Source organism: Neolamprologus multifasciatus, chromosome 2 (genome assembly GCF_963576455.1).
Source record: "Neolamprologus multifasciatus chromosome 2, fNeoMul1.2, whole genome shotgun sequence".
Classification (NCBI taxonomy): Eukaryota; Metazoa; Chordata; class Actinopteri; order Cichliformes; family Cichlidae; genus Neolamprologus; species Neolamprologus multifasciatus.
Genome location: NC_140440.1, coordinates 9,568,624 through 9,596,418, shown reverse-complemented (window position 1 = coordinate 9,596,418; position 27,795 = coordinate 9,568,624). Strand labels below are relative to the sequence as shown.

Genomic DNA, 27,795 nt, shown 5'->3' with positions numbered 1-27,795 from the left:
AGCGAAAAAAAACCCCCTAAACTTCCAAGCAAGCACCGAGTGCGCTACGACGTAATGGGAAATTCACAGAGAAACTCGCGGATTCTTCAACTGACCGCTGCGGCACACCTGCACCAGGGTAAACCTCCACCTACCCTACTCCTGCTGTACAGGTGAAAATAGAGCACAAGGACCACTAGTCTTTGACTTTATTTATTTTCTGCTGTGTTTTACTTGCATCTATTTGAAAGACTGGGTGTAAACACACACAAAAAAAAATATGTAGAAAAAGTAGAATTGGGCTGAAAGATCTATCGCTTTATCACCTATTCAGGTTGTAAATCGTGTTTTTAAAAAGTAACTAAATAACTAAGTAATTAATTACTTTTGAAAATAAGTAATCAGTAAATTAACGGGATTACTTTTTGGGGGAAGTAATCATCTTCGTCATCAGTAATTAGTTACTGATTACTTTTTTCAAGTAACTTGACCAACACTGAGTGGGAACACAACACAACACAACACAATATGATTGTGTAGTGCAATATGCACTACTCCGACATCATCCTAGTGCAAAGACAAGTGGAAGCAGACGCTTGTCAGACAAAAAGCACAAATGCTACAAACTGAGGGTACTTCACGTAATCTTGGTAATCGGCTACGGGGGATTAGGTTTCAAGCATGGCCATGGCCAAGCTATATATATATATATATATATAATTTTATTTGTAAGGTATTATTTCCCATCTAGCATCAATATAGAATTTAATAGTCCAGCTTTGTAATACTTTGTAAAGTGTGTACAAACACACCTGCAGTGAGATTATAATTGACATTTTGAAATACCAAGTTATGTCTGGCATCATATTAGGTTTCAGAAGCTTGCAACCTTTATCTTTCTGAGTTATAATACTTCAGGTGGCATTTATTAAAATTATTTTGATAAATTAATAAATAATTTTAAAATAACTACAAATCATATGAAGGGGGAACGCATTGCATAGCTAATACATCAAGCACAAGAGAAGGATCTAATTAACCAGGTTTCTTTATGTACAGTGCTAATGTCATTGTCATATCATTGTCATTGCGAGTGTAAATTTAATCACTGTGAAGTATGAAATGATGATTTGAATAAATAGAATGGATTTTAGTATTAGAAAACGTAAATGAAGCCACTGTATGGGCAGTATTTCCTCACAGTGCTCTTACTGTGTTTCTCACTGTTAACCTGAATTCATTGTAGTTAAATTATTAGATGTTAAATTTCTTTATAGATTTTTCTACTAGTGCATATTAGACTGAGTGGCGGGATGTATTTTTTGTGTGGAGGTGTTAAAGAAAGAGGGTCATGACAAAAATGGCATGTTCCTGGCCCACAACAACAACCCATTAATCAACAGCTGTATAGCGCAAGCATGGATCAGCCAGGTTCCCCTGAGTATCCCATCATTAAAAACCTCTCAGGCAGTCTGACAAAGCTGTGTTAATTAGTGTGTTGGAATTAAAAGAAGAAAAAAAGGATCATCAAGGCTTTTAAAAACCTAAGAAAATAACAGCTAACAGGGCTGTGGAAGCGGGCAGGTATGGATGTCTGAGGCAGGAGTTGCTCTGTGACATCCTGAGGTCACAGAAAGATGGACGACTAGATAGAAAAGCAGCTTACTATGACACAGAGTGCTTTTTATAAGTGGAGGACTTGTCACCTACAGAATCCCAAGTAGACATTAAGACCAGGCCATGGTGGTCTGGAGCCATGTCAGTTAAAGCCTTTGCCTCCCGCATTGGTAGGTTCTCGAGGAAAAAGCAATGATAGATAGATACCATTCTCATCCTCCCATCTGCGACTACTGCAGAGAAATGCAAGGGTCTAAAACGAAAGGATAAAGTCTGGTGAGACCTCTGGAGCCATGAAAGGCACAAGTCCAAACCCTGGCAACAAAAACGAAAAGTAAGAGAGGGGTGAAGAATAAAATGTGTAAATGCCTGTGAATCACAAGGTCTACCAGCATAAATTTGAAAACGACTGAGGTTTCACAGACTCCCACTCAGGCCAGGTTTGGGGAAGTGGATCCCACATCTCTGATTTGAAGGCATTAACACTCTTTTTTTTTTTACTCATAGTGCAATAATGTCACTTAGTTAAGCGTAAGCTCTTTAAAGTACATCATAGAAGTACAAATGCAAATGTATTCTAAATGCTGCTTGCTTGATGATGCTTTCTACTGGCCCAGACCCAACAGGATTTTCTTGTTAATTACATTTGCAAAAATTGGGGACTTGAAGAAAATGACATTAGGCACTCAGTGGTATTTTACTGATAGCTGAAAGTAGTGCTAAAGACTGTGAAGGAAAAAGGAAAAAAAAATACATTAATGTAGCTCCATCAGCTGCTTCACAAAGGTTTAGTGATGGTTTAATAAACAAATCCACACGTTAATACTGTAATTTATGCTTTTGGAAAATTAACCAATAATATCATTATTTCTGTCTTAGCTGGTATAAAATATATATGCTTAAACAGTTCAATAAAGCTGCTATAAGACTACTCAAACCAATAAAAATGTAATTTACATTCTCCATGTAGTTTAATTTTATAGTCTCTGATAGACAGACATTTATTAGATTTACAGCATAAAATACCTTTATAAGCCTTAATACACCCTGAGATGTACAGCACAGATATTTTTTGAAATTCAAAGGTGGAGGCTTTGAGCCTTTATAGGCCAGGCGCTCCAACTCTGGAACGAGCTGTCTGAGGAGATCAGACACAGTAGCTCTTTGTCTTATTTTAGGTTTTAAGTTTTGAGTCATCAAAGTGTGTCATATGTTTCATCTCTTTTTTGATACAATAAAGCTTTAACTCCACTTTTTTTCAACTTTACAACTATTATTCCTTTATCATTTTCATCATTTTTAAGAATTAAAATAGGATTATAAATAAATTTGTATTAAAAAATACTAGTAAAATTCATTTTTGCTATTTTAATGTGATTTCAAAGATACCAAATGTGATGTGATCACATTTTTTTAGTCTTCACTCTCAGTCTGAAACAGGTGTTGAAAGCCAGGTTGTGATCAGGATGGTCTTTTGCTAAGGCCAATACACTATATAGAGATATCTTCTGATACTATTGAGACTGATGGAAAGTGGATAGGATGAGATTGCGCTCACATCTCATCCAATTTTTGAGTAAATTGCTTGTGTGATTTCAGAAGGTGGAACTGGTTGGCGCTTTCAGCTGGAGGTCTCTGAACTACGATCTAATCATAGCTGGTAACAACACTACAGGAGTCCAGCAGGTTACAGTCAAAGTATGTTTTCAGCATGTACAAGTGCTATTACACAGTAAGTAAGAGTGGGACTAATCAGTGCTGTGAATGGGTATACAGCGGCTTGTGCAGGCAGACCAGCAGTTCCATGTAAGTGGGTCCTCTGTTGGTTTCATGGACCTAGTTCAACTAAACATCTGTGATGGGAAGGAATCACTGCCTGCCAAAATTTCTGTAACCTAGCCTAGTTTTTCCAACTTTTTTATTCATGAAGGTGTTCAGCACAACATAAATACATAATTAACTATGTAAGAGCAGGTTGAGGTTACGTAAGGCTGAAAATTCCCCCCATGCATGAATTGTTAAGATTTGTATCCAAATTATTTGGGGATATTTTATTTGAGAATGTTGATACACTGTCTTCCAGTTGTCCTTGTATTATTCCAATATGCATTTGTGAACATATGATGCAAAATGTTTCATTGTGCTATATCTAAAAATTCCCAAATCCTGAGCTGGATCAACTGCATCTGGGCTGCAGATGTTTAGGTTTTGTCTTTTCAGAAAGTTATTGTTTAAAAAGAGATTTAGTGTTTATTCTTGGTCGTGGAAACTTTGACTTTGTGGCAATAGTTTCAAATTCCAAACAACTTCTAAACGATGTTTGCAATAAAATTACATGTGCTGTAGTGCAGTACTTAAATAACGTTTGAAAACACTGCATGATATAATAAAAAGGAGAATACTGTGACTTTGCAGCATTGTGTCAGATTTCTAATACTAAAGTTTTTGAGGATATATCAGTATGAATAAGTATTAATAAAAATGGGATTTCTACCTGTCATAAGTCATATTTAGCAATGGGGGATATCAGCTCTCACCTCTTCTTTAGACCAGAAAAGCTATTCAAATAGCAGAGCAGTGCATTTCCTCTTGCAAATTACACTGTCAAATATACAGCTTATGCATCATGACTGCAAAAATCTGACTGCTGTCTATCATTTACAGCCTACAGTTATTACTCTGAGCTAAAAAGCAGGTGTGGGGGGCTGAAACCTGCGTAGGAGGTGCCAAGTTCTATCAATGTTGCCATAATTCCCAGTGGCTGCCCACAGAGCCCAATAAAGGTCAGTGCTTAGTTAAAGGCCTATTATTTCAGAAAAAGCTCATGTCAGTGAATTCCCCATGTGACTGTGCGAATGTGGGGGAGAAAGCCCATCCTGCCCTACGGTCACTGGTAGCGTTCGATAAGTCCACCAAGTTATTTAATTCCCACCTGAGGAAGAATGAATTAATTAAAATGTGGTGAGCCAACCGTGCAGATCTATTAAATTAGAAAAAAGAGGGAAAGCTTTGTGCGGAGTTGGATGAGAGCAAATTGAAATGTTGAATTGTGGCACTGCAATAACTGAAAGTCATACTTAATGTATGTAATTAAGTTCAAAACAAATTTAGCTAATATTATCGGGAGAATTCGGATAATTGTTAGTTTAGGAGAAGCGCTGTTTGCTACGAATAGCAATTAACTACAACGTGTGTTTGTGCATGTGTGTATGTGTGTGTGGGTTTTTATGAGTTTAATGGGTGAAACTTTTAAACTAATATAATCATTTAAAGTAAAGTATTACAGCACATTCGTTTACAGTTTAATAAGTGCCCAGGGGACTATTTTGGCATCTTGTACCCAGTTTTCTCCCAGTGTTACCATTCCAGCAAAACACCAAAGATACCTGAAAAGAGGAGTTCCCCTGTTAAAAAGAGTAGAGGCATGAGAGCATATGTAGCTTTGAGCTTTTGGCTTTAAAATTGTCGCCAGGAATAATTGGATGTGCTTACAAAGCAACAGGCAATGATACCAGGTGTGCCATCTAATTGCTCAATTCCATCAATTAGGCTCTGTGTCCACACGCATTGGATTTTGCATCGGACGCACCCATGACCCATTTTTTTAGAGCACTTCTACACACTTGAGTGTTTATTCTTTTCTGGTTACAAAACATCCACGTCTTGAGTATGGCCATGTTCCTAAAATCACACTTTTCAACTCAGAGTGCCAAGAGTGCAGCGAGCTGTGCACTGGAAATGCTGAGCTTCCGAGGATTTGTACGGAACAGAAAAATAAATGCTGCCGATGCAAAAGATCGTTATGGTGACAATGTTACGTCTATTTTACTTATTATTTAAATGAATAGTTAAAACAGTGTTACAGTATCAATAGCTTCTCTAGTGCAACAATTAATATTTGTTGACCGCCATCATTTCAATCAGTAGGACTTAGAATCATTCTTGTGGAGCGTAAACAAAATTTCTGCTTAAGAAAATCTGACTATACATTTGCTATATACTGGTTATGGTTAAAATGTCTCTTTTTTTGTTTAAATTATGCGTGTAGAGAGATTTTCTCTCTTTTTTTAAAAAAAAGAAAGAGAATATCAGAGTTGTATTTTGTTTTAAATGTAGTTTTAAATGAAATTAACACAGTTTATTTGATGTTGAGAGCACTGGGTGTTTCTGAAGACACAACTGCTGTTTGTTAGCTGTTACTTTCTGACACCTTTGTTTGTTGCCAATGATTATGTCAGCTGAAAGCCTGACAATATGCTTTGACAGTATAGCTACTCTGATAGAGTGATATTTAATGACACAAAATGTAACTTAAAGACTTTTGACAAAGCCTGCCTTCTCTCACAGTAAATCCAACTCTTTCACCAGAGTCCCCAAAACAACAGAAAGTGTACACTCATCCTTTCGAAAAGCCCTCTCTCACACAGTCCATCAATGCATATGCACGTACTTGATTCCTGCGTGCAAATCACCATTTTCTTTGCCCAGACATTCGTGAAAACGAAAAGAGCGAGGCAAGCAGGGGGATTTTTCCACTCAAAACTCAATTCAGACAAGATGTGAGAAAAGTTGCATTCTGATGTGTTTCTGAGAGTGTCAGGAGAGCCACTGCCAGGAGAATGCGACACAGCAGGGCTGACAGCTCCATCATAAAGCTCCCCAGCCAGTCGTCAATCACTCAGCAAGGCTCCCGTCGGCCATGGCGCTCCAGAAGATGAGCAGGCGTGCAGAGACACACATACACAAACAAGCGTGGAGCACGCAAACACCATGGCAGGAGACCACTTCACCATCACACGACTGGGAGATTTCCAACTAAGCCTGGCAGTCTTGGTACAGAACTTCAGTCAAATTGAACTTGTGGCTCCTGCTATTAAACACACACAGACACACACGCTCGTAATAGCACACATGAGCCTCTGTACATCTCCCTATGACACCGACTCATACACCACCTTGAAATACTGTCCACACACATCCACAGCCACACACCAGGACAAATATGCACACCACGATGAAAGCTTTCTCTCTCTCGGTTGTGATTACTCTTTCACCTGCATGCCTCCCATCGATATGTGGAAGTAATCAAGCTCAGAAAACAGTTTGGTCCAGAGCCTGAATCCAGTGCACTATGTGAAAAATCACAAAGCGATTGAAAAAGTCCTTTCCAAGGGTAAAACAAAAGTAAGACTGCTAGGAGTGTTATTAAAAAAAAGATCTGGAATGGAAATTAAGTATAATGGATCTCTAAGGAATACCACGATGCTGTGTTTATATGCTTTTTTTTTTCTGTCTCAAAAACAGTAATGAGCGTACGTGTGCACAGGGGCTGGGCTACTTTTTCCTCATTCATTGTGTGTTTTCTATCTGATTCATTATTTCCAACAAGGAATTTAAATAATACAATTTAAATGAGGGGAATTTGGTCCACAGGGCACCTGCTGAACATAACAATAGAAAGCAAAAACAAAGAAACTAAAAAAGAACAGATGTTTTGGGTTTTCTTTTTTTCTGTGGTAAGATACAACTAGAGTTATAATAGTTGTAATCGTTCGTTGATTATAAATTCAGTTCTAGTAAAATGCAAATAGCTGATATGAATGACACCTGTTTTGCTATTTTATTTACTGTAATTTGTACCAGAAGCTTTTATTTTGAAACAAAAAATACTTAAAAGAAGCGCTGAACAGTCATGTCTCAGCCCAAGATACTTAAAGTTAGGCTCGTGGGACATTTTAAACAGCCTTGGACCAGCTTGTTCCAGCCATCATTTTCATAGATTTAGTGTTCAGAAATGTCACAGATAACTAAATGTGTAAGTTTATAACTTAACTTGTTCAGCATGTGCATTTTTTCTGTACAGCTCTCATATGCTGTCTCGCTGAGTTCACTAAAAGTTTGAAGTATGGCAACATCCATACATCCAGTGTCAGCTAAGAAACAAGCATATTTAAACTGTATATGGCTCAAAGTTATTGAATGCACCATAACAGTCTTAAGCCTTTAAAAAGATGTCCACATATCAATGTGTTATATTACAGTATGTCTGTGAAGGTTCTCAGTCATCCAGGTCATCGTAGTCAAAGGAGCTTGCAAAGAAAAGCGTCTGGACTTCTTTAAGTTACTTGAAGACGTTTCACCTCTCATCCGAGAAGCTTCTTCAGTTCTAAGGTCAAATGGTGGAGGGTCCCAGATATAAACCTAGTGGGAGTTTCCCCCCACAGAGGGACAAAAGGACCCCCTGATGATCCTCTAATCGCCTGAGCCAAGGTGTGAAACTGGGTGTGGGTCCCAATCAGCCTGGGTTTCGGGTGAGTTCATTGTGAAACCTTGGCCCCACCTTATCATGCGAATTCCTGAGGTCAGATGGCCCAGGATGTACCTGACCTGAGGTCAGGCGATTAGAGGATCATCAGGGGGTCCTTTTGTCCCTCTGTGGGGGGACACTCCCACTAGGTTTATATCTGGGACTCTCCACCATTTGACCTTAGAACTGAAGAAGCTTCTCGGATGAGAGGTGAAACGTCTTCAAGTAACTTAAAGAAGTCCAGACGCTTTTCTTTGCAAGCTCCTTTGACTATATTACAGTAGCTATTTCCTTTTTGATTAAAGGTCTATGGTTTATGTGTTTAATGTACCCACAATAAAAACATCCGTGTTATTATATAGATTTAAGAACTACGACTAAATGTCCAACATGTATAGTTCTTGGCCAAATGATTGCCGAAAAGACAAAAGACTCACACAACACTCTGGTATACATGAAATAGCTCATTTTTCCTAACTACACTCTCCCTCTGATATTTTGTGCATCTGGTTACTTGTATCCGTTTGACAGAACCATAACTTCTACAAGTAAAAACCCCCTAAAACCCCCAACCAGACACTCCAAATCTACACGTCTGTACGCTCTGTCTGAACTGCTCTTCAGCACCTACGCACAGCAACACTCAGACCCTTTTCTCTCATCAAAATCCAGCAGTGTGTGGGCAACCCACTGGTTCTCTAGGAAAAACTCCAACACAGCAGCATTCAGCTAGGGGCTTGTAAGTATTCACACATCCAAAGAGCAACAGCGGAAAAACAGACAATCTAGTTTCAGTCAAGGTTTATGCTTCCTGAGCTTCTACATAGGTAAGCTCTCATGGGTTAAGCTCCACCTCTAGCTCTATTTCTCAGAAATATGACTTCTTTCAGGCCCCGAGGGGCTATTTTGGAGCAAGGGATTAGCGCACCAAGATTCACACCACACCTACCACCTATAGCTAACCTCAGGGTTCATAACAAGACCCCATGAGTATATGTTAGGTTCAGCAGGTCTCTGAATCCCCATTAGTGCGCCCTCCCTTTCGTACCGTACACCCTACCACGAGCTCTTAACCCCCAACAACATGACTTCCAGGGGTCACAGGGCACATAAACAACAATGTTAGATGGTATCATCAATTCATTCTTGGATAAAAGTAAAAACCATTCATACACAAAATGCACATGCCAACTTTTGACAAAAGATACTACCTTTCACATTTAACAATTCAAAAATACATATGTTTTGAAATAATTTTTTTCCAGAATGAAAGCAGCTTTGTAGAGAGGGAAACAAAATGTATTTTTCCAGGAGGAAAATTGGTTGGTGTGTTTGACGATTCAACCAAGACTTTCGTTAATTTACCCCAAACAACAATTTGTTTTCTGCTTAAGTGCCTGGGAGAGTGGGCAAACTTTGCAGCCACAGTATAAATGAGATTCAGCTCTATTGATTCATGTGGGTAAAGTGGGGTCACCGCAAAACAGAAAGAAAGGAAGACAAAAAAAAGAGCCGGCACAACAGAGTTACAACAACAAATAATCACGACAAAATAAACACCTCGAGGATAATAGTGTACACTGAAGATAGCATTGCAGTGTCTTCATTAAGATGGGGTGAACAATAGGAGGCAGCTAGCTGTCAATAAAAGCACGCGGACAATAGATGAGATGCTAGTATAAAATCCATGAGGGACATTTTGATGAGTCAGTTTGTGTGGGTAAAAAGGGATCAAAACCAAAACTTCTTAATGATCTTCCACACTTTGCACTCAGCTTACAATATAAAACCTCTCTGCTCTCAGACGTCTTCACTGGGAAATCAAAAAGTTCCCCTAAATGTACGTCCAGTCTAAATTTCATTAGCTGCTCAGAATAAAACTCTAAATGTATATCTTGCCATTCTCTTGCGGCCCCAAGAGTGACGGACAGCATTCTGAATCCACTTCTCCAGGATTACCCTATTTCAGCTGTTTTTTAATTGAGTTTTCGAAAAGCTCAGTAGCCATGGCAGGATGATAGCAGGTCCTCTGAGGCTTCACCCAGACTAAGCATGTGAAACTCATAGTCTTCAGTAAAAAGGTCATGTGGAAGTTAGAGTATTAATTACAACCAAAAGTCACCGGCCTCACGAGGGTCCCCATTTTCCATTTACACAATACTGGGTTTATTAGGGCCTGTGTTTCTTTGCAATTAACCTCAAAGTAATCTTTTAGAAGAATGATAATGAGCCGAGTGTCTGTCAAAAGTAATGAAGATCTTGAGCTTTCCGCACAGACACATTGTGATTTTTTTTTTTAATACATTCAGCTCATTAGGAGCAGTATGGAAGAGAAGTGTCTCATTCACACAAACTTGCCCTCTTCACCTTTGTCCTCTCTTTACTGCTCCTGTGTCAGTCTTTGCACTGTTATTCCCTGTACTGACTCTCCCAAACCAATTAGTAAAAAGTAGATAATATACTGAACTGGTATTAGTTCTAAATGAACGTGAGATCACATCGACTAGTGCACAAATAAAAGGAGAATACTCTAAAAAGGGTTGCAGTGCACAAAATAATAAAAAATAAATCTGTGAGAATGAAACGATCAGTTAGCCAAGCATGGCCCTACAGCCATTCTGTATTTCACTGGACCTGAACATGTAAATCCTCCACCGAGGTGGGGCAATCTATCGAGAGTAATGCTGCAGAGAGATATGTAGTGGAGCTCAGGACTCTACATAATGACACCTGCTGGACTGAACGATGATTTTTATTTCTCTGAACAAGTTTAACCCTCTCAAGGCAGGTGTTGCCGATTTGCAACAGTTAAAAACTAACAACCTGATTACCCCACATACATATTTTATGAGTTTTTTTTACTCAGAAGTACCACTGCAGGACTTGGTTGTGCATTAGCAACAAAAAGTTTAATTTGAGCCTGAGAGGGTTAAAAACATAGCAACAGAGCGTACATAACAGAGCCTTGACCATCAGTAACTGTCATTAGAATTAGGGCTGGGCTATATCATACCGTTCACGGTAATACCGGTGTAATTTTGGGCAACAATAGGAAAATGACATATCGTGATAGAATATGGGTAAAACGCGCATGCGCAGTGCCTTTGTTTACATACGCACATGACGGCAACGCAGAATGAGAAGAAAGAAAGTGGATCGTTAAATGAAACGGATGAAGCAGAACTGGTTTGTAAAAATGCTGCAACTTCTGTGGTGTGGAACTAGTTTAGCTTTCGTCCGTCAGATACACAACAAAGCACTATTTTTGGTAGAGCATGCTAGCAGGCCGTCGTTATTACCGCGTTGTTTGGAAAATAAGGCACACTTAAAATCAATCCTTTGATTTTTCTGAAAATCGACAGTGTCCCTTATAATCCCGTGTGCCTTATCTATGAACTCTGGTTGTGTTTACTGACCTCGAAACGATTTTATGTCGTACACGGTGCTCGGAAATCTGTCAAATGTTTTAGTACGACTTTGCTAAGCTACGAAGCCACACCGCTTGATGGATTGTCGGAGCATACGGCTATTTTAGGCAGGCGCCTCGCGCCTGGAGTGATACGTACTGTGCTTCAACATAATATTACCGTATTGTGTGTGTATAACCTCTTTTTAAGTTTTGTGGATATTATACATGGTTATGCTGAGGATATGTCGGCCAATTTCCACTGGAAATGCCTTTTGGTTAAACTGTCAGCGAGGAATTTGCATTTGCACTGTTACGTTTTTATATAACTTTAATGCACATAAAAAACAGCTGCTTGTTTAAGTGAAAATACATTGATGGGTTTTTTTGCACTAATAAAGTTGTGGAGTTGTAAAGTGTTTTGTCTAGTGTCAATTATATCGTCAGTTATATCGCTATCGCAAATTTTCAAATGTATATCGTGATAAATATTTTTGGTCATATCGCCCTGCTCTAATTAGAATTACACCACCTCGCTTCACTTTATCATTGTCATGATTCAAGAAGGCTGGTCTGTCTTTACTCATTTGTGTGGAATCCTGGGTACTGGGGCTTCTAGTCTGTTCTTTACTCAACTTCCACTTTCCCACACTGCCAAAATTAATTCCGTCATCACTCTCGTCCAATTGTTTTTTGGTTTGTTTTTTTTTGCCTGCCTTCTGTGAACCAAACAGCACCTTCTTTTATTTGCACCTGCAGCAATATGCAGCTGCTCTGACTTTGCATACAATATGCACCATCCTGGGTGGATTGTACTCAGTTAACATAAAAGTAGTCTGGTTTTGCATTCTCTGCCACTTGGGAGACTAATCAGCTGATAGTGCGGATTTTTCTTCACAATCAATTACTGATTTTCACATTCAAAAAGCTACACTTCTATTCTATTACATGATAATAATTTTTCTATCAAGATACTACGTGACACTTGCCAACATTTAGTACATAAATGACATGACCTTCATTTTCTTAAATTTATGATGAAGGCCACTTACTTGAAACAAAGCATGCTTATCGATATGATGAGAATTCCTTGAAGGAATAAAAATGTGTCAACTTTTCCTTAAATTTTATGTACTACTTTTCCTGTTGACACAATATTTGAACAACGTGACTTTTGTTTAGCACCATCAAAAAGCCAATACTATCATCACTACAGGGTTTTCCCTGAATATGAAATATGGCTTTTATTTCACTTTAAGTGGGGGTTAATTTACTCAAGCCCAAACACTTTTTTTCTGTACGAAATGACCAAAAGTTGCAGAAAAATACATAAACATCTAAAGATAGGAAACACAGACTGTGTGCCTTAAATATACTTGAACCAGTTGTGCTTAGGTGTACAGTCACCCCCAAACGCCCATTGTGAGCCGTGAAAAGCCTTGTATGAGGAACACACCAGTTTCAAAGATTTATTTTTGAGAATAGACTTATAAGTCTAGCAGAGGCAGACAGAGCTCTCACTAGAGTATAAACTGGATTTTAGCATTCAGTCTTTTGGCCTTTTATTCGAGTAAAATGACAAAAGAAATAACAAATACACAATAACTGATTTGTATGGCCACTCGGAGGCTGCAGGAAGAAGCTATAAATGCAACAGACATCTAATGAACTCATTACTGGATAAGGCAGACTTGTTTGCAAACAGTTGCTTATTTACTCATGTTAGGCATTACACCAACAAGTAAGAAGTAAGAATGTCTTAGAGTTGCAATTCTGATCAATAGTCAAATATTAATTTCAGCACTGTTTGCTGGACTGACGTCTCCTCTGGGAAGTGTCTGAATCTTTAGCTGTTCAATGCCACCACCAGGTAGTTGCTGTTTGCATTTTAGTCCTGAGCATATAGTGCAAACCAACTTTTAGAGAAATCGCTCTGGCTGCTAAACAATAAGACAAAAAGCTAGCTCTTTCAGTCTGCCACAGTTTTTTCCTATCAATTGGTATTAGCGTGACTACATCTTAAGACTACGTTTTACTTTTGGGATAATGCACTCATGCGGTATGAAAAACATCTGCCTTATGTTATCCTGCCATTAATTATGGAGCAAAAAGTTTTGAGATATTATGAATTTATAGAACCAGCTAAGAAAAAAATCCCCACCACAGCAGAACCTGGCATGCAGTTTTAAGCAGTAAGTATGTAGGTATCTATTCCTGAGAGCAGCATGATATTTTACCACTTACCCATTTACCTACAGTCTCCATTAATAAAGAGTGCCCTACACAATGATTGTTTTGAAGTGATTTTGGAGAGGGACATTTTTCTAAAGGACGACTGTTCCAGGAAGAAATACTTAGAAAAAAAAACAATTTTCTCAGAAATGAATTTCTACTTTTCTACTCTTTAGAGGCTGTTTTAAAAGCCCATTATTGGCTCTAAATGCACCGCTACAGTCAAATCCACAAGTCCATTTTTGGACAGCGATTTTTGCAATTTTGATTTGTACAACACTGCAGTGGATTTTAACTCAAACAATGAACATGTGATTGAAGAAGAGACTTTCAGTTTTAATTCAAGTTATTCTTCTAGGAATTATTCTTATTTTCACACACAGCCTCCCATTTTCAGAGGCTCAAAAATAGTTAGACAACTGACTGACAATCAGATTCCTAGCCAGGTACAACCTGTTCCCTTGTTATTTCATTACAAATTAATCTCTCAACATAAAGAAATGCTGAGGCAAGAAAAACGCCTTCACAAAATCTAATCAAGTCAAGAACACACTCAGGGAGGTGTATCATTGTCAAGGCCTTCATGAATGCAATTGCAGAGGGTTTACAAAGAGGTGCAAACCACTGGTTACACTCAACAAAAAGGCCAGATTAGAACAGCTCATGATCTAACCTACCCCTAAACCCTATACCCTAACCTTGCCCAGCATAATAGAGGTAGTATTATGGCATAGCTTAATGCCATATGGCATGGCTGCAACTGGAACTGGGTCACTAGTGTTTATTGATGATGCGACTGGTAACAGCAAAAGGATGATTAATTCTCAAGTGTGCACGGCTCTCTGCTTAGATTCAGCCGAAAGCTGCAAAACTGATTAGACGGCACTTGACTGTGCAAATGAATAACGACCCAAAGCATACTGGAAAAGGAACCCAGGAGTTTTTCAAGGCAAATTCCCCTTGAGTTAGAGAGCTGAGAGTCTGCACTTGAATCACATCTCTGTTTTTTGATTTAAAATCCACGGTGGTTGCGTACAGAGAAAAAAAAACAAGACAAAAAACCCCACAAAAATGGTGAATGTTCAAATACTTATGGTTATGACTTTTTGAGAGCAATATAAACAAAGACTGGATACAACCACAAATGTGACAAGGGACTGTGGGGACAAAGAGATTATAATGACCATTGTGAGATCATAACAAAACTCTAAATGTTAACAGTAAATGTAAGTTTGCCTTAAACCTGGCAAGAATATGTTTTTCCACTTTGTCACTATTATTTAAATCTTAGCATTAAACAGGGGCTATTGTTTTACAAATGTATGTGTAAGCCTCTTACCGTTCACTTGAAGAGTGTGGGTCTGAAACAGTTTTTCATATCCATCAGCATAACAGGTGTAGTTGCCCATGTGGGTAGTGGTGACCTTGGTGAAGTACAGTGAACCGTCATCCCCAAAATCCTGCCACACATAGAAGGAAAATAAATAAATAACAGCTTTTATCATTTACAGAAAGCTACCAGAAGCAGCAGTTTTGGCTTTAGGCATTGAGAGCTTGAAATGAATCGTTTCAGTTGAAATGCAACAAGCCTGTGGCGTGCAGATGAGAATCGTTTATAGAACAGGAAATTAAAACTACTACATGACAACCAAAAAGGCACATTGCTGAGCTAATGGCCATCAATCTAAGTCAAAAGTTGAAGCCATTTTGTCCCACAGAACACAGTTAAGAAGAATTGTTTTCAGTTTTTCCAATCAGTGGAAGAAATCTGATGGAAAGGAGCTGAGGTGACAGATGATTACTGTAGAAATTACACATCCATCCATCGGTGGTGCGGCTATACCAGATGTCATAGGGTAAGAAGTACACCCTGGACAGGTTATTCACGTTCACATCTACAGTCAATTTAGAATCACAAATTAACCTAACCTCGTGCATATCTGTGGACTGTGGGAGCTAGAGTACCTCCCACTGATAAATGCAATTTCCACACAGAGTGGATTCAAACACAGACCCTTCTTACTGTGAGGCATTAGTGCTAACAGGGGTCACTGACAAAAATCATAGTGTTTCACAAACAAAAACAATGAAATATTAAAAATAACAAAAGATACTCATTTGAAATGTAACTGACCTTGAAAAAGGCAAAACAGTAACACTTTGTGTCCATGCATGTTCCACAAATACACAAAGCAATGCTCATGTGGTTTATTTCAAGCGAAACAAAACCAAAACCAATCTCTGAAAGCCAACTGAAACATGATTAATTCATGCTGTGTTGTGGTTATTAAGCCAGAGAACAGGAAAAGAAAACGGTGCCGGACATGGAAGCAAAGCAGGCAGAGGAATAAATTGTTCAAGCTGCAGCACAGAAAGAAGCCCCCAAAGCTAATGAGCCCATTGATGGTGTGCTGGCAAAGAGTGAATGTCTGCCCTCTTGGTAAGATCACACTGCAATAAAAAGTCATCTTCACAAGTTACTATAATACATTTTGGTACTACGTTGAGCCCTGGAGTAATATAATAATCTACTCCTAAAAATTAATTAAAGAGGTGCTCTTTTTCTGCATTGGATTCATATAAAGTAATAAAAATACTTCTTCTGCTTGAAAGAAAAGTAAAAGTGTTTTTCTCATTTTTACAGCCCTAAAGGAGAAAGAAATTTAGAAGTTTACTTTTGACCTTAACATGCTAATAATGCTAATGCACAGGAAGTTACCTGGGATATTATGGTTGACTATTATTTATTTATTTCCTATTTATTGACTCATTCATTAGTATTAGTGTAACTATTTATTGTGTTTGGCAATTTCACTCTTGAATTCCAGGTTGTTGACACAGTTTTTTAAGGTAGTAACTATTAAAAAGAAGACATTCATATTTAGAATCTGCTTCTATATTTGGAAGGAAAAAATAAACGTACATTGAATTATATAACAAGCGTATCATCTAAATCAAGCGAATACATTATAAATCTTCTGGGACTACTTAAATAAGTGCGTGTTCTTACAATAACACTGTGTTGCACAGTGGCTTTTCAGAAATGAGCGTGCTGCGGCACTTTGCCTTCATTAGAGATTTCACCATTGCCATCTAACTTGATGAGGGCCAAATGCCAAAACGTGTTCACTTCTGATTGCTGCTACGCTTAAAAAAAATCATTCAGATATCTTTTAGCAGTGTGAACGTTTGCTCTTAAGAATATCCTTGATTCTGCTTCAGTGCTTCTGGTTTATTATAACTGAACGCAGCATTGTCAAGACGCAGCCTTAATTACAACCCTCTATCAGAAGAGTTCATAAGAAGAAAAGTACCTTTTCTCATTAAATAGCTTTTAACATTTTGATCACATCTCTGCCGGCTTTACATCTTGACATTCAGCTTACCCTTAAATGTCTGCAGATGAGCGAGGACAGGCAGCCCTCGTGTTTACAGGCAAACTGCGTGTTTGTCGGTTCGTCCCGGTGTGCTCCGATCTAACGTACAAGCTTGGTAACGGCTCGGGCTGAGTGAAGCATCAGAGCTCCACAATATGAGGGGAAATCGATGGTGCGTTTTGGCCCCTTGGGCTCAGAGCATATTGTGTCACCTTCTTAAATGAAAAATGAATGGGGGGAGAAATGAAACTCACAGGGGTGGAACGAGCCACGGCGGAGGCTGTCGACAAGATTCCTCCACCTCACCTCACCACCCTAACCTCAGCTATCAGCAGCACCCAGCACACGAAACAGGCAAGGGTAGGACTACTCGTAGGGAAAGGAGACAAGGGCAGGTAGAGGTGGATTTACAAATAGGCCATAGTCCTCAAGAAACTATAATTAATAAAGCTGTCACTGCCCAGTCACCTCTGAAAGGACACTGAAGAACCACCTCATTGAATAGCTAACCTGTGGTATGATGAGGCATTTCAGACAATGGCCTTTGAAGACGTTTCTAGCTCAGCCTCGTGAAACTTTGTTAGAGGAACACAACATTTTGAGTAAAAATACCCTCCAGTGTAAACAAAGATGGACATGTTTTGCAATCCAGCTAAAAATAGGCTGTTCGCCTCTGCGTATTTATATCCATGCAAATATTTTCAGTGTTATGTGCCTATGTTTACGAGATTTCAGCTGTTGTAATTACTCCTGCGCCCCAGCACAATGGAGGTGAATGGTACTAATCTGTTGAGCTAACAAAACTGACATTTAAAAAAGGTGCATGTTTTCCTAGAAACCCTTTTTTGTTTCAACTCCTCCTTATATAAAGTTTTGTATTTGGATTGTTTTTATGTTTGTAGGTGACTTATCTATGAATGCTTCATTGCAGATTCACTGCTTCGAATTGCCTTTTGAGAGGAAAGGAAATGTTGGAAATGGATTGACTTAATCCACAGAGCTCACTCTCTAACTTAAGAAGACAGTTCCTGGAGAGAAATACAGCTGCTGAAGTTAATTTGTTTTGATGTTGCACGCATTGCAAACAAAATCCAAGTCACCTCTGTCATAGCGGGAAAAGCTGTAAATGTCAGAGAGACATATTTCTAAATGTGACATAAAAGACCTACCTGCACGGCTGACCACTACCAGGTATTTATTGGAATATATTACCCTTTAAAATAGCAATAAGCTGAAAGTATAATAGGCATGTAAAATTTGCTTTCCAACCTTACTTATGCTAATAATCCTAGTATCTTCTACTAGCTTAACACCTTTATTTTGGCCAGATTACCTCTTTAGATTTAACTGTCCCATAAAGGTTTGCATGACAGTTCATGTGTAATATTTTCAGACTTTTTTGTCCCATCCTTGATCTGACAGACATGATTTGTTGTCAGCACTTTACAGCTTTGTGGGCTTTTTTTGGGATGAAATAACAGAAAATGTGAATTGATGTCAGTTTGGTGAAACCAAAAACCAAAACCACCGTACCTGAGACGGGATCTGCTGGAGGAAAAACAGAAGTCAAAGATTTAGAGGTTCATTTCTAATCAAAGCATTTATGAAAGAGATGGATTTGAAACCAAAAAAGGGAAGCAAATAATAAAGTACCAACGTTTTCTTAGCCACTTATCCAAATGGGGTCTATAGCCCAGCTGTCAAGGGGCGGAAGTTAGGTCACCAGTCACAGAGCAACAGACAGAGAAAAATGGCTAATTTAAAATCACCAATTAACCTAACAAGCATGCCTTTGCACAGAAAACCGGTGCAAATCGAAGAACCCCACACATTGACAGGGAGAATATATACACACAACCAGGAGATTTGTCTTGGCACGTGCTCAGTAATTTAGGTACATTTCATCTCTTATCCATCAGACTTTTTCAGTCTCAGCTGACTGCAGGTTTCCCCAGTCTTATAAACAGTACAACTGCAAAATGATCAAAATTATCATTGATATGCAAATTGTCATGAGCATTAATCAGTGGCCATGAGCATTACTCACAGAGAACTGGAGAATGGCTGAAATCACAGACTGCTTGAACTCTGAGATGGTCATTCCTTTTACATAAATATCCGCTCAAACCAGAATTCCTTCCTCATCCTTTCATTCAAAGAGTGGCCACTGGCATGTAGGTGTAAAGAGTGATGATTGGTTGCAACCACTTAGCAGTGGTTACTTGGTTCCCTCAGTGCTTTTGGCACTAGCACGCAGTAATCCTGCTGTGAACCGGATGCTTGCTTGAGGTGGACCATTTCTTGTGCATTGCATTTGGGGTTTGAAAGCCACAGAGACACAGAGTTTTCAAAATATGCATCTCAACTCTTCAAACGCTCGTGACATATATGACATCAACAATGCTTTTCACTTGGGCAGCGAGTGTCCTCCTTTTCTCTTGGATCTTGTAACTCATCGTTATGCAGTGGTGGTAGTTTTGATCGTTATGCAACTGTACTGTTGATAAGCCTGGGGAAACCTGCAATCAGCCGAGACTGAAGGAGTCACTTGGATGAGTGATGAAACATTTGTACCACTGAAAATGTTGCATCCAAATGAACTCGATCAACTTTCTGGAAATCGGGAGTTATTAACCTGCCCTAGTGCTAACTCTTGCATCATCAAGGCTTAGTAAAAAATAATAAATGCACTTGTCTCAAATATGAACATTTGCAATTTTTGCAATTTGTTTCTTGTTTCATAGTGTTTAACTGTGGCATCACTTTAGGAGATATAAGTTGGCCTTTCAGCTATTCTCTCAGCAAACTGTCTGTTGAATGCACACTGACACGGCAGCAAGTCACCCAGTACAGACTACAGAATATGAGCTAAGCTTCCAGACCATATGATTGCTTTGTTAAATTACATGTTTATGTAGCTATTTTAAAACAGGACACTGAGTTTCAGTTATTTCATGTATTATCTGAAATGTATTATCACAAGACTTGATTGAATCATCTGTTAGAAGCAGCAAGAATTATATCAGATAAATACCGACTTCAATGCATGTGATCAGAAAGGAGAATAAGAAACACTTATTTCTTATTCACGCTGTTTCCTGTGTTTCATCTTCTCCTATTGAAGCTTTAGTGTCTGTCTTCAAAACATGTCTATTTTTAAACATATGCATGTTTTTTATGATTCAGATCAAAGATTTTGGTCCTAATGAGATATGTTTCTATTGTGAAAGCACTAGTTTAAGTAGGACGTACTACTCTGAAAGCTGCTGAGAAATACTGTATACAAATCCCTTCTAAATACTCCTTTAAATAGATGGATTTTCAAAACTTTTGAAAAAGTACAAAAATGTCATCATCTGAACTTTTGCCAAAACCCAAGAGTCATCATCCCCAAAAGCAAATACGCAGGTACACACACAAACTCTTGCACCGAGACATGCACAGTACACAACTGTGTCTTTGGCTTGGCCACTCAGGGAGGATTGAAATACTGACAGCCTTGGATGATGATGCAATAGCCAGCAACTGTCAACTTCACGGAATTACAGTAAGCTGCTTTGTCAAAATTCAGAGAGGCTCTATTGAACTCCAGGATACAAGCGCCCCGCTGGGATTAATGTGCAATTCACTAAATCTGAGAGAAAAAAAAAAATCTAAAATAACAACGTTCTAAAATTGGGAGGGCCTGCGAGATTACACAGCATAAATCTCCCACGTGTACTCACAGGAATATAACTCCAATTAAGGCTGGCATCAGATGCTCGCAAATATTAACAGACAGCAATTATACAGAAAGTGTCTGCAAGGCAATTTGGGAAAGGGCTTGTGGATGCCAAATGCAGGCAAAATCCATTCTCCTCTCTGGAAAGAACAACAATGATTGACTGAATGTCTGAGGGCCAAAAATAAATCTGGAATGAGCTGCGCCTGTTCCACTGGTAGTTCCTCTTGATGCTGCGTGGCTTTCACACAGTATTCTGTTAAAAAGCAAGAGGCTGTTAGCTTCATGCTGATTGCCTTGCTGACACTGTTTAGTGTAAGTGAAGAGGTAATCTGAGCAACAGCAGAGGTTGTAAACTTGGGCGTTTTTAGGTACCAACAAAAAAAATCTAATCTGACAATCGCATACCCCGAGGATCAGACTAGATCAAGTTCTCTCAGTATGAAGTGCCAGATTAGTCCCTGTAGTTGTCCAACTCAGTTTCACTTCATGAAGCTGCACTGGCATCAACCCAACAGGCTGCGTGTACCACAGAGCGAGAGGCATAGCGAGTATAATTTATGTGTCAACATTTACCACAAGTACTATGAAGCCCTGGGGGTACCAAAGTGGGTTAGGGTTAATTAAAATGCAAACTGTTAGCTGAAGCCTTCTTTCAACTCTGCTTTCTCCATGATGTGCAACTCAAACCTTGAGTTCTGTGGACGGACATCAAATTTTGATGCTTTCTCTAAGAGTAAGACGTTTGCAAACCACAAAAGGCAGAACTCTGATTACCAGCACAGCCTGTTCTCCTCCCCGCTCTCACAATAATGGGAAAAAAAATGTAGTGGAAAAGGTGGAGAGATTTTTTTTTCATCTAAGTTCTGATGTAAAATCATAGCAATGCCCAACAGTTTTAAAATAGGTCATTTTTATTCCTTCGTCTATATGCTGTCATTTTTCCCAGCTATTGATGAACTCCAGAGAAAGCATTTCTTCATAATGAACCTCATTCAGTAGCAGAAGCTTTCATTCCTTAGCTGACATTTGAATTGAAACTACACCTGGGCAAGATCTGATACTGGTCACTGTGGAAACGGATGACAGTGCATGAAAAGCAGACAAAGACCACCTCTCGTTGAGATGCTGAACTCTGCCGTGTCTTCAGGCAAAATAAGAAGATGAAACAAAAAATGGTTTTGTTGAATCTTGCAAAAAAAACAAAACAAAAAAACAAAGCAGTAAAACAGTTCTTGAAAAAGACATATGAAAAAGATCAAAGTCCAGGTTGACCTTACAAAACCTTGCATTTCACTTTTTTTCACTTCCATAAATCCTCTCAAGCGTTCTTGAGAAAAAAATCTAACTTACGTATGGGGTTGGCACAGGTTTCTATAATAGTCGCACATCAAGTCCATCCAGCACCAGCGCACTAGTTTAAAGCCAGTTGATGGTGCCAAGGATGACTGGCGACAGCTGGGCGCCTCTTACTCATTTTAAGGGTCATCAAGATTTAATGTTACATTAGTGGCTTCGCTGGGTTTCCCTTTATCTTCTTCGACAGTGTTGACTTAATTATGCACAGCAGTATCACACTCATCTTGGTCAGCCCAGACACATGGAGAGGAAAAGGGTAAAGCAAAGGAGCTGCCTCTGTGCCTCTCTGTGTATCTCGCTACGTTAAGTATCCGTGCTCCTTTTGATGTGGATGAAAGTGACACAGAGGGCTGTCTGGGGCCGTGCATACAGATTAAAACGCCGACACATACGCACACGCAGTCTTTCACCAAGTTGTAAAAGTAGGTCCTTCCTCTAGGGCTGAACCCCTTCGGTATCCCCCTTCATCTTTTGTCTTTGTCTGAAATCCCAGCCCCTCCCAGCAGTCTCTAAACACAGACACCAGGAACACAAACTGACATTCCGGATTACTGTCAGGCCTACAATACAAAGCCAGTGCCAACAGTCAAATAAAATGCGCTGACGATCTAAGCCACTGCCAAAAGAATAAAGCTGAAATATGATGAGAAGAAAATATAGGAGGGATTTTTTTTGTGTAATTTTTTTTTCCAAAAGGGAAAAAAAAAGTGACAGCCCTGCAAAAACTGCAAATTGGTGAGACTTGCTGCTGTGAAAATGCAATAATTAGAACTATTCAAAGTTCTATGCACATCTAACTAGATTGCATCTATTTAGAAACAATAAATTAAAGGCAGTTTTGACAGGTAGCTCTTACATTGATGTCTTCCAGGTTCAAGGAGTTCAGATACTGATGGTTTCTCTTCCACAATATAGGAGGTCTCCGTTCACCTGTGATGGCACAAGTCAACACAGCACTCTGGCCCACCGTTACTGTTGTCACGCTGACTTTCTGGTCCTCTGGAAGGGTGAGCAGGTACGCATCTGTTGATGGGATAAACAGAAAAGTTTGAGTCACTGTCTTTGGCTCAATTTGTGATTTTGAAACAATTAACCTTATGAGTAAAAGTGGCCTCTCTAAACTATGAACACGGAGGCTAACAGTAAAAAATATGATTCAACTCAGTCACCCTATATTTTTTCTGCATTGAGTACTCACAGGCTTTTCATTCTTCTAACGGCTCACAATTTACCCACTGAGATGTTTCAAAATTCATGGATTTCTCACATCTTTCTTGTAGCATAAAAACAAAGCATAAAAATAAGACACACAATACAAGCGTGTCTCAATTAGTTGCTACTGTGCTATAGCAGGAGAGACTTCTTTTTTTTAAATATGCACTGAGGCAGCACAATTATTGCATTTTGCACAGTAATGAGAGGGAATTAAGTTTAACGTTCTGTAAATACTTTGCATAATTTATGTGAAGATACTTTAATGGAAGTTCTGCTTTGTCAGCCTCTCTGCAGAGTCTGTGTCCACCACTATGTATTTCTTTTTTAGCTAAAAGAACAAACCTAACACTCTTGGGAGGCACCAGTACTACTCTTCGGCTGACTAGTAAAATCTCAACTGAAGCGTGGTGCTTTGTAACTTAAAGCTGGAATATTTTTAACATGCTCAGTGTTCTGAGAGTTTAAAACATCTCCATGCTGTTGTAAAAGCCCAGGAGTACACACTTTCTGATAAAAGTAACATTGAAATCAAAAAAAGGAAAAGAAAAAAATTCTCTATGTGCACAGAGGTTCCCCACAGAAACACAACCCCTCACCTCAACCAGAGTTAGTTTTTTGCTCGCTTCAGTATTTCTGCAGTACACCAAAGTGTTTAAAACCTCATTCTGATGATGATGAGACCAACACAGAGGGAATACTGCAAGTAAGTCAGATCGGGTAGCTTGGCGAGAGGTCACCATAGCTGAAGTTGTTTAATGCCTTGGTGCGTCCAGTATTTTGAAGAGACAACGAGTACAATTTACAGTCCACCATTCTTTGCTGATATTATGTAATGTGGCCTGTGAAAGAATGCCTTTTAATCTTTCTCTTGGGTAATGAGCAATGGAGCAAAAGGAAACAGAGACTCAATTTGTTCTGCTCCTAAGGGCATGAAATACAAAACCTAATGAAAGAGCAGATCCAACAGTGTTCACATGCCACAGCCCAGAGAATGAGGATGAGAACACCTTCAATTACAGCATGACTCCCGTGGCCCTTTTACCAATGGCTGCTGATTGCTTTTTTTAACCTTCTCACTCATTTGCTGTGTTTGGTCCACTTGTTGTGTCTTTGAACTGTGAACTTGGCTAGCGCGTTAGATCCAAGCTAATCACACTGAGACCGCGTGAAAACTCGTACTTCTTTTCAGTGGGAAGCTTTGAGTTAAGACTTCTAATCTCACATTTGGCCCAATGAAACCCTGTTTAAGCCCAGGCAAATCACTGCTAGGATTACATCAAAATTAGAGGATTAATGAGAGCCCTTTCTTCTGAGTGAAGAATAACTAAGTTTAAATGATTATACTGTTAGTGAAGTGTTGAACAAACTCTGCTGTAATTTATAAGGCTGCAGTTTCTTCTAGAATTTTTTTTCTTATTCAACTGATGAAAAAGTGATTAAAAAAACACTGACTACCACTATAGCTCATTGGAGTGAGTCAGTGACCCGTATACCATTAGGCTATTGCATTAGTGTGTGTCGAATAGATGCATTGGATAGATGAAAGACTCCTTAGCTACATCAGGAAGAGGACCTATGTGCTTAGAGAATAACTCAGATAGCAAAAACCCAAGAAATAAGAGCAAGAAAAGGAACCATTATGGAAGGACAGATTTCTGCACGGCATGTACCACCAGCAGATGGAAGAATGGTAAATGGCCTGTATTTGTATAGCGCTTTTATTAGTCCCCTCTAGGGACCCCAAAGCGCTTTACACACCCAGTCATCCACCCATTCACACACTGGTGGAGGCAAGCTACAGTTGTAGCCACAGCTGCCCTGGGGCAGACTGACAGAAGCGAGGCTGCCATATCGCGCCATCTGGCCAACACCAGTAGGCGGTAGGTGAAGTGTCTTGCCCAAGGACACAACGACCAAGACTGTCCAAGCCGGGGCTCGAACCGGCAACCTTCCGATTACAAGGCGAACTCCCAACTCTTGAGCCATGATCGCCACGATCGAAGTGGCTGATATCGTAAAATCCTATCAATGGCTGGACAAAACTGGGCTGAAAGACAGCACAGAGGCCCTAATGATGCCAGTACAGGAATGAGCTCTCAACGCAAGATCAATAGAGGCTGGGGTCCACCACAGCAGCCAAGACCCAAAGTGAAGGCTGTGCAAAGATGCCCCTGAAACAATTCAGCACATAACAGCAAGATGCTCGAAGTCCATATATAACCAGAACACCATAAACAAGTGGCTGGCATAGTATATGGGAACATCTGTGCGGAGCATGGCCTGGAAATTCCTCGCACAAAATGGGATACGCCCCATAGGGTGGTTGTGAATGACCAAGCTAAGAGCTGGTGGGCCTTCCAGATAAAGGTAAATAAACTGGTGATGGCTAACCAACCAGTAGTGGTGGACAAATAGAAGGCCATAGTGATACATGTAGCTATAATACCCAGCTGACATGGTCAGCTAAATCTGTCATAACAACTTCAGGAAGATGGAACTCGCAAACCTAGAGGTATACCAAGGGCTGAGAGAGGAGATAGAAAAGATGTAGAAGATGAAGGCAACAGTAGTTTCTGTGGAAACGGGAGCAGTGATGCCCAAACTGGACGAGCTGCTCCATCAGAACCCAGGAACAACATCTGAGATCTCTGTCCAGAACCACACAGTCTTAAGAATCGGAAAACAGACTGTGCAGGACCCTCAAGCTCCAGGCCTCTGGTAGAGGACCCAAGCTTGAAGGATAAACTTGAAGGATAAACTTTAGATTTCTTAATAATTGTTTTTATTTTGTTATATTACTATGTGTGTCAGCACGACAATCCCCTAGAAGATGAAAATTAAAGTGTTTCCTTCTTAATAACAAATGATCTTGAACACAAAACATAAAAAACATTCAAACTAAAAAGCAAACACATTTGCTCATTAGTCAGTCTCTTTTGTTGGTCAATGATAAAATGTCATGTGATGCCCAGCACAGACAGTATTTTTTTAGACGGAAATAAATAATAAACCTGCCACTTGTTTTGATTTAGAAAAAGCATGGTGAAAATGATAGATGAAAAGCAATAACCAGCTTCATAAACGATTGGAACATCTCCCCTGTGGACACCGTAATATGACAGTCATTTGATGGAACACATTTGATTAATTAAGAACTGTTTGAATGTAATAAAGACATGACAACAGTTGTCAGCGGGGGTGATATGAGTGCTGTCATGGATGGAAATAAATAATAATGACTGAAGGGAAATGGAAAAACATTTAGGAGCAAAAACTAGTTTTATAGCAGCTCATTAGACATGTTTTTTATGCAGTGTTGATGTACACGGACAACTTCAGGTCAACAAGGGAAACTTACAGATGCACTGCTCTCTTTAGCTCACCTCTTCAGTATTTCTTCATGTTTCAGCAAAGTGGATCCACTGCCACAGGTAGCATATAACTTCTGCTAACATAACAATTTATGTCGCCCCCTTTATTTTAGGATATGAGACAAAGTTGTCTACCAGGGTTGGTAGACAGTAAAGATTGTGTAGGAAGGCCAAAAAAACTGTTTCCATTGTGATGTTTGCAGGCACACAACGACCCAGTGGCAATGGTCGTGTTTGCCATATACTCTCTCTCAAGAGCCTGAGGACATTACAGCAGAACTCATAGTGCACAACCCTGTAAATAAGTGCTACTGATGCAACTCCTGACCTATTGCACCCTCATTGTGTTTTCTTAAGAACACTGCAGGCTATATCAATGAAAACTGAAGCAGCAGCTCCAGCTCGTGTCACTCACCTTAAATACTTAGAAGTTGTCAAAATGGAAGAATCGCTTCTGTTTTTAAAGCTATCAGCATCTAAGAGACAAGGTGACATTTTGCCAGGTTCACCAATTATTACTTTTCAGATGTTCCACAAGAGTTTTTTGGGGTTTTTTGGGTGTGTGTCACTGTTTTTGCTTAAGAATCACACAATTTGTCCACTGTTTTTTTACCTTCCGTCATAAATTTCTTTCAAATGCTTGGCAGGCAAATTTAAGATGACTATATATGCTTAAAACAGACATTTATCAGTTCAAACATTTGATTTGTACTCTTTATACTACTATCATTAATAATTTAAGAGATCATTGCATTCTATTTTTATTGAGAATTTGGTAAGTTTGGTTTACGTTTATCCTTCCTGTAATAAATGGGTATTTATTTTACTTCAGCTTTGTTTAAATCAAAGTTCATGAGAAAATAATGGGCTGAGTCTGAGTGTGCTTTTACCAAATTCATGTTACATTAACTGTAGTCATAGCAACCCAAAATGAAGCAATCAAGGTGTCAGATAAGATTAACAATGTAAAGAAAAAAACATAATTGGGAAAGAAAGAAGAAAAACAAAGCAAGGAAAACAAAACACATAGCATAACCCTCATGCAGAAAGCAAAGATTTATGGAAAGTGGATCCTCAGTCGTCGTGGCCACATACCTCCTCCTCCCCTGACACTGATAACAATATAGCCAGAGGATCAACAATCCAAGGAGCTACTTGGTGCTCTACATGGTGCTGAGGTGGTGGTGGGTGGATACACTGACAAAAATCTC

At 39.2% G+C, this 27,795-nt stretch overlaps 1 protein-coding gene and 1 long non-coding RNA gene across 3 annotated transcripts in view; both read right to left on the bottom strand.

Moving 5' to 3' along the window:
- The window catches only part of fstl5 (follistatin-like 5), a 200,271-nt gene that overhangs the window by 47,975 nt on the left and 124,501 nt on the right, over positions 1-27,795 (bottom strand). Inside the window, exons 7-9 of one of the 2 annotated variants that reach the window (XM_085178364.1) lie at positions 22,855-23,021; positions 18,452-18,466; positions 14,881-15,001 (exon numbers count right to left, since the gene is read on the bottom strand). In XM_085178364.1, the coding sequence (XP_085034490.1) occupies positions 14,881-15,001; positions 18,452-18,466; positions 22,855-23,021 (303 nt within the window). The remainder of the gene's footprint in view (positions 1-14,880; positions 15,002-18,451; positions 18,467-22,854; positions 23,022-27,795) is intronic. The other variant, XM_085178371.1, reaches the window with a different exon arrangement.
- LOC146523967 (uncharacterized) lies at positions 12-14,874 on the bottom strand. Its single transcript, XR_014877009.1, has 2 exons — positions 11,839-14,874; positions 12-10,900 (listed from the first exon to the last, which is right to left on the bottom strand). It is a non-coding gene; the product is annotated as an uncharacterized LOC146523967 (long non-coding RNA).